The 8023-nt window shown below is 55.4% G+C and overlaps 1 protein-coding gene across 1 annotated transcript in view; it reads right to left on the bottom strand.

Moving 5' to 3' along the window:
- Positions 1–1637: 1637 nt before the first annotated feature.
- The window catches only part of LOC107116996 (zinc finger BED domain-containing protein 1-like), a 15404-nt gene continuing 9018 nt past the window's right edge, over positions 1638–8023 (bottom strand). The window contains exon 3 of the mRNA XM_015419030.1: positions 1638–3899. Within this exon, the coding sequence (XP_015274516.1) occupies positions 1849–3899 (2051 nt within the window). The 3' untranslated portion in view covers positions 1638–1848. The remainder of the gene's footprint in view (positions 3900–8023) is intronic.

The following is an 8023-nucleotide window of genomic DNA, read 5'->3' on the forward strand; positions in this document are numbered from 1 at the left end:
CGTTGACTCGAAACCGGACAGAGTACTTCAGAGGGTACACTGTTTAAGAAGACTATATACTTACGCGTGCTCTAATTTCTAAGATGACTCATCGCCCTACGTAGCATTCTGTCTCTTACAATCCACAGTCGTGGTAGGTTTTTATAGAGAGAGGCGCTGGTTAGAATCAGTAGTAAGCGGAGTCAGTGTGAGCCAGCTCACAGTTTTTTAGCCTCCGGCTCAGACATTTTTGGCCTTCGCTCGGGAAGGAGGGCTCCAGAGCAAACTAATTTAGGCAGTAGCGAAATGGCTCGCTCACAACTTTAATCCCAGGAGCTCACAAAGTGGAATTTTTGCTCACAAGACTCCACAGCTTAGAGGAAGCATTGGTCCAGACCAGTTTTCCCCCTAAGCTCAGTTAGTGTGAGCCAGCTCACAGTATTTTAGCCTCCGGCTCACACATTTTTGTCTTCGCTCAGCAAGGAGGGCTCCCGAGCAAACTAATCTAGGCAGCAGCCCAACCGCTCGCTCACCACTTTAATGCCGGTAGCTCACAAAGTAGGATTTTTGCTCGCAAGACTCCACAGTTTCGAGGGAGCACTGATTTCCGCATCCTGAACAGCAAGCACGATGCCTAATTTTCTAGGCCGGGGGCTCCTCATGCCAAACAAATAAGGTCATCAAGGGATAGGTGTTCGTGATGGCAACTTCCGCCCATGGGAGCAAAGCGAGCGGTAAGGCAGAGGTGCCAGTCTCCATGGAAGGAAGTCTGCTCCCTCCGGATGGGGTTTCGAAGGGGACGCAGACTTTCACGTTCCCTCTCCGGAGGGGTAACGTGCAGGGGAGCTCTCAGGGCCTTGCTCCCAGGATTCTAAAAGTGCTTGAAGATCTCTCTGTTCACACACACACACACACACGCCAGCATTGTAACACACTTGTCTAAGAGAACCGTGACCTCCGGAACAACTTCTGCTTTCTCTTCCCAAGTACGTCTCTTCAAGATGGATGCCTGCATTAGAGCGCAGTTCTATGCGGACTTACTCCAGCCTAAGCACACTGATTCCAGTGGGCTTGCACCAGAACAACTCTGCCCAGGGACCACATTGTTAAGAGAGTCCTGCCGTTAGGTTCTCGTGACCCTTCAGGCAAGGATCTGCCGCGTGAGAACCCACCCGTCTCTTTCGCATGCATCGCAGCGAGTGGCCCTCCAACGCCTTCCGCTGCTTATTTCAACACCTTTGGAGAAGAAAGCTATTCTTAAGGGCTGACCCTGCTACTACGGATAAAACACGGATAAATTTAGACACAGCGGGCAGATCTACCTTTAAAGCAGGGGTCATTTCCTGCGGGAGCGCACAGGAGCAGAGCTCCGGCAGTAAGGAGCCCAGGGGGCGGGCACATGCAACAAGCCCCGCCCCCTGCTCCCAGCAGCCCTCAGTCAGAGCAAGAAGCAGCCAGGTAAGTTGCAGAGCCCCCCCCCCCCGGCCCGCCTTCAGGTAGAAGCTCTCCCTCCTCTGTGAGGGCAGATCTGCGCATTCCCCCCCCCCATAGCTAGCAATCCAAAACAGTCCAGTGGAGCCTGAGCGGTGGATGTTGCCTTCTGACACACTTCCGGTGATGTCAGGGGGTGTGGCATATGCAAATAAGTTATGCTAATAAGTTATGCTAATGAGCTCCTGCACCTCTTTTTCTACGAAATGACCCTTGCTTTAAAGTACAGTCACGGTCGAACTCTGCATTACCTTTTCCCCCCAGACTAGACTAAAGTGACCCAGAAGGTCTAGTGGTGCCTTTTAAAGACTTTGCACCTCCCGGTGCATCGATCGAACCCCGGTACACCCATCCTGTTCTCCCCACACCAGACTTTTTTCAATACTGGCTGTGCGCATTCTTACTCAGGTTCTCGTTCCCGTTCCTCATAGACTCTAGGAAGTCAAAATTCTGGTGTAAGAAGAGGATCTGGTCCAGGTTCTCGGGGGCGAGGACGCCTCTCCGGTGCTCCAGGGCACTTTCGCTGGGGGCAAAGGCCTGATCCGGCGGCACCACCGTCGCAGGGATGGCCAGGTACTGCCGGGCCAGTCTGGCGACGGAGGGGAAGCGGTGCTCGTTGTTCTTCCACCAGTCCAAGGGGTTAGTGCTGCGCTTGCAGAGAGGTTCCACGATGTAATTCTCCAGCTGCTGATGGATCTCGGGCATGCTCTCCGTCGGGTCTTTCCCCAAAAGGATGTCGTACATGCTCTGGGACTGCCCGCTCGGGCCTCTCTCTTTGTGGGCCGAAAGCTGGCCTCCCGCTTCGCCGACCTCCGCTTTGTAGTCGGCGCTCGGCACCCAGAACTGGGCCGACACCGGGGACTGGTGGTTGAAGAACTGCGACAGCATGCTCTTGATCTTCTTGTGGAGCTCGCTCCGCAGGCTGGGGCTCAGGAACCTCATCTCCTTGAAGCGCGGGTCCAGGAACGAGGCCACCACCGCCGGGCTCTCCAGCAGCGTCTCGTCCTCCAAGATGCCCCAGCGCTGCGTCAGCTCCGCCCTTATGTTGCTCACCACCGTCTTGATGACGCCGCTCGCCTCTTCCGACTGCTGCCCGATGGCGGTGACGATGCCGTGGATGCACGGCATCACGGACGAGATGGAGAAGTTCTGCTCCTCCCGCAAGAACGAGGTGGCGATCTTCAGTGTCCTCATGACGGGCACCAGGTCCTGCAAGAGCTTCCACTGGTGGTCAGCTAAGTTCTGGACCACCGTCGTCCCCTTGGGGTGTTCCTCCAGCACGGACATGATGGCCCACTTGAGGTCGAGGAGGCACTCGCACATCTCGATGGTGGTGATCCACCGCGCCCCGGTGTCCATCACCAGTTTCAGCTTCGTCTTGTTGATGGCCTCCAGCTTGCTGTTGAGCGAGCAGGTGGCTTTGGCGTCCTGCTGGAAGTAGCAGACTATGCTGCGGGCGGTGTTCAAGGCTTCCCGCACCTGCTCCACCTCCAGCCCCACCTTGACGCACAGGTGCAGCAGGTGAGCGGCGCAGCACAAGCTCGTCCAGCCGTAGACGCTCTTGAGCTGCAGCGAATTCGCTTCCAGGGCCTGCTGGCTGTCGTGCATCACGCAGAAGACGGACTTGTTGGAGAGCCCGAAGTCCGTCAGGACGGCGTACAGCCTGTCCCCTAGACTGCTCTCCGCTTGGTTCTCGTGCACCTGCTGGGTCTCCAGGATGCACCTCGCCCGCCGCCACTCCCCGTCGATGAAGTTGGCCATGATCGTCAGGTAGGTCTGGTTGGGGTGGGAGAGCCAGAACTCGGCCGAGATCACGATGGACTGAGCCGTCTGCAGGTAGTGCTCGAGGTGCTGCTTGACGACGTTGTAGCGGTGCCACAGCATGCTGGAGAGCTGCACCGGGGAGGGGAGGATGAAGCTCGGCTCCAGGTAGCCGATCAGAAGGCCGAAGCCTTTGTCCTTCACGACCGAGAGGGGGTGGAGGTCCCGGAAGATCATCTCGAGCACGAGCTCCAGGATCACGTCGGTCCTGGGTTCCGCGCAGGACACGGCGTGGTACTGGCTGTTGCTCTCCGCGGTCAGCTGCCGAGCCCTCTTGGCCGCGCCCTCCGGAGCGACGTAGTCTGGATCGGAGGCCTGGTCGTCCTTCAGCTGGGAGAGGAGGGTGTCGCGGATGCTGTGCTTCCTCACCAGGTGCTCTCTCATCGTCGTGGTGCTGTTGTGGAAGGACAGCTGCTTCTTGCAGACGTTGCACTCGACGTAGGCATCCCCCAGCTTGGTGTAGTAATTCCACACTTTGGACTTCCGGCGGTCGACGTAGAGGGAGGCGCTCGTCCCGTCGTGGCCGCCGCCTTTCTCGCGCCGCCTCCGGGTGCAGGGGCCTAAATTGGCTGGCACCGGGCACGTGTTGAAGACCATGGATATTTCTTCTGTCGGAAGGGAAGAGAGAGTACAGTGAGCACATGGCCCGCTGGTAGTTAAACGCAACAGGCATCGGCGATGTGAAGAACGGGTGTGTGTGTGTGTGTGTGTCCCCCAACCAGTGTGTCCCTCTAAGCTGAGTTAGTGTGAGCCAGCTCACAGGGTTTTTTAGCCTCCGGCTCACACATTTCCATCTTAGCTCAGGAAGGGATGGCTCCACAGAGCAAACCAATTGATGCAGTAGCTCGCTCACCACTTGAATGCCAGTAGCTCACAGAGTAGAATTTTTACTCACAAGATTCCACAGCTTAGAGGGAGCATTGTCCCCAACTGGGTGCCCGTGGGCCCCCAACCAGTTGTCCCTCTAAGCTGAGTTAGTGTGAGCTAGCTCACAGGATTTTTAGCCTCCGGCTCACACATTTCTGTCTTAGCCCAGGAAGGGATGGCTCCACAGAGCAAACCAATTGATGCAGTAGCTCGCTCACCACTTGCATGCCAGTAGCTCACAGAGTACAATTGTTGCTCACAACGACTCCACAGCTTAGAGGGAGCATTGTCCGTGGGCACCGTGGCACATTTCTGGTGCCCGCCGAGTGTTTTTAAGAAGTGGGTGGGGCCAGGCAGGGCTTATGCCCCGCCAAGGCTTCTGATTGGCCGTGCAGGTTTTTTTTTTTTAATGTTGCTTTGACGGCAGGGGCTGAGGCCACAGCACAAGGATCTGCACTGTGTGACTGGAGTTAAGCTGCGGCAGCCATTTTGTGGCTGGGGCCACCCCCCCAGCCATTTTGTAGTTGGCTCCGCCTCCTCTGGCAGCCATTCTGTGGCAGCGCATGCCACACCGTGTCAGAATTCCAAATGTGCCCGCAGGCTCAGAAAGATCGGGGACCCGGTGAAGATGGCCTTTGTGAGAAGGGGCTGGCAAGGCGGCTGGCCCGGTCCTCGCTTCCCTGTCCCTTCAAGACATGTTCGGAAAACCCATTTGGCTCTTTTCTCTACTCGTGGCACACACACCCATGTTTCCTGATGTTCCCGCATTCAAACGGTGAACTGCCCGCTTCAGCAAAGAACTGCGGCTCTTCATAGTGCCTCTGCCACCAGCAATGCTCCCTCTAAGCTGTGGAGTCTTGTGAGCAAAAATTCCACTTTGTGAGCTACTGGGCATTAAAGTTGTGAGCGAGTGACTCGGCTACTGCATACATTAGTTTGCTCTGGAGCCCTCCTTCCTGAGCCGAGACAAAAATGTGTGAGCCAGAGGCTAAAAAACTGTGAGCTGGCTCACACCGACTCGGCTTAGAGGGAACGCTGGCCACCAGAACTTTCTGGAAAGCAGAAACCCTCCCCTGGATAATCCTAATCCCTGACAAACCTTTCAGCACCCAGAAGGTTCCGTCTCCGGATGGAATCTAAGATGTGGAATTACACAGGAAACCACCCCAAGAACAGTTTCAGAGGGTAGGCCAGGGGTCATTTCCTGCAGGAGCGCACAGGAATGGAGCTCTGGCAGTAAAGAGCCCAGGGGGCGGGCACATACAACAAGCCCCACCCCCTGCTCCCAGCAGCCCTCAGTCAGAGCAAGAAGCAGCCAGGTAAGTTGGAGAGCTCCCCCCAACCCCCTGGTCCAAAACAGTCCAGTGGCACCTTTAAGACGAAGTTTTATTCAGGTACAAGCTCTCCCTCCTCTGCGAGGACAGATCTGCACGTTTCCCCCCCCCCCAATAGCTAGCTATCCAAAAGAGTCCAGTGGAGCCTGAGCGGTGGGTGTTGCCTTCTGACACACTTCCGGTGATGTCAGAGGGCGTGGCAAATGCAAATAGGTTATGCTAATGAGCCCCTGCACCTCTTTTTCTACGCAATGACCCCTGGGGTTAGCCATATTGGTCTGCGGTAGAACAGGTAGATTGAGTCTAACAGCACCTCAGGGGACCATCCAGTGAAGCTGACGGGCAGGAGGTTCAGGACGGACAAAGGAAAAATACCACTTTACACAGAGAGTGACTGAAATGTGGGATTCGCTGCCAGGGGGTGTTGTGTGATGGCCACAGGAAGAAACAACTTGAAAAGGGTATTAGATGTATTCATGGAGGATAAGTCTCCCAATGACCGCTAGCCATGGTGACTGAGGGGGACCTCCACAACTCGGAGGCACTGGTCCTCTGAACCCCAGAGCCAGGAGGCAACATCAGGGGAAGGCCTTGGCCTCTATGCTGTGTTGATGACCGTCCAGAGGAACTGGTTGGCCACTGTGGAAGACAGGATGTTGGACCAGATAGACCAGTAGAACCTAAGAGAAGCCACGCTGGACCAGGCCAGTGGCCCATCCAGTCCAACACTGGGTGTCACACAGTGGCCAAAACCCAGGGGCCATCGGGAGGTCCACCAGTGGGGCCACTGGTCTGATCCAGCAGGGTTCTTCTTACGTTCTTAACAAGATTTTCAGGGTATAAGCTTTCGAGAATCAACGCTCTCTTCGTAAGATCCCCAAGAACAGTCAGCCTTTCTTTTACTCCTGAATCTTCAGCAGCCAGGGCAGCGTATAGATCTAAATATATATCTAAAAACCTATCAATGTCCTTGGCTCCCCCCAACCCCCTTAAACAGTCCCTATAGGAGCACGTTTTCTCGTGGCCCTTGCTGAGACTACAGAGAGCTTAAAGGTAAAGGTTCCCTTGCTCGAAAGGTAGTCAAGTCCGACTCTAGGGTTGCGGTGCTCATTTCCGTTTCCAAGCCGAAGAGCCAGCGCTGTCCGAAGACGTTTCCGTGGTCATGTGGCCGGCATGACTAAACACCAAGGCGCACGGAACGCTGTTCCCTTCCCACCGAAGAGGTACCTATTTATCTACTTGCAATTTCTTGCTTTCGAACTGCTAGGTTGGCAGGAGCTGGAACTAGAGACGGGAGCTCACTCCGTCACGCGGCACACTCTGGTCTCGAACTGCCGAGCTACCGACCTTCCACAGCCTGCAGTTCAGCGTCTTAACCCCTTGAGCCACCGCAGCTCCTACAGAGAGCTGCTGGCTGCCAAAACAGAAAATACCAGGCTAGATGGGGCCAGCAGCGCGAAGCCGCGCGATGGCGACTTCACGTCGTTCTACGATTTGGCTTTTAATGTAGGCGCCGTTGTCGCCAGGTGCACTCATGGACGTCATTTAAAATCCTCTGATCGGCAAGGCAAAGCCCTACAGACAAAGAAGCCATGCGGGACACACGCCTCGAGTAGATGTTATCCGGTTGTGGCAGACCAGTGGCAGAAAAGGGTAACCGCCTACGTGCAAGAGAGCATCACTCATGCGTCTAACGGTGAAACTGTGCCATAAATGGAGCACTCACCCAGGGGAGGCCAGGGAGCGGGAAACAGGCAGGGGTTGGGAGAGCAGTGGCCCCTGGCTTTTTTTTTTTTTTTTGAGCCCCTGGCCGCCTTCGGGATTCTGCAGTGGGCTGGCCAGCCACAAAATGGCTGCTGTGGCTTACTTGATTCACACAACGAAGATTCTTGTCCTGTGGTGGCAGCGGCCGCCAAAGCAACATTTTAAAACATCAGCACGGCCAATCAGGAGTCTTGTTGGGCAAAAGCATCACGTGGCCCCACCCAGCTTTCTTAAAAAAAAAACAAACGTGGCAGGCACCACGGCAGCCACAGACACGACAAAAAACGTGGCAGGCACCATGGCAGCCACAGACAAGACGCTGGGAGCCCCTGTGGGTAGAGGGTTAGCAGTGCATCAGAACAAACCCACGTCCACAACGCCACGAAGAAGAAGAAGAAGAGATTGGATTGATACCCCGCCCTTCACTTGGAGTCTCAGAGCGGCTTACAAACTCCTTTCCCTTCCCCTCCCCAAGACGCGACGCGGGGAGCCCCTGTGGGTAGAGGGTTAGCAGTGCATCAGAACAAACCCACGTCCACAACGCCACGAAGAAGAAGAAGAAGAGATTGGATTGATACCCCGCCCTTCACTTGGAGTCTCAGAGCGGCTTACAAACTCCTTTAAGGTGCAAGTGGAGGAGTGGGGAAATCAAACCCGGTTCTCCCAGATTAGAGTCCGCACACTTAACCACTACACCAAACTAGCTCTCTACAAGAAATGTTCCCTCTAAGCTGTGGAGTCCTGTGATGAAAAATTCTACTCTGTGA

Source organism: Gekko japonicus, unplaced genomic scaffold (assembly GCF_001447785.1).
Source record: "Gekko japonicus isolate JY-2015 unplaced genomic scaffold, Gekko_japonicus_V1.1 scaffold4079, whole genome shotgun sequence".
In the NCBI taxonomy this organism is placed as follows: domain Eukaryota; kingdom Metazoa; phylum Chordata; class Lepidosauria; order Squamata; family Gekkonidae; genus Gekko; species Gekko japonicus.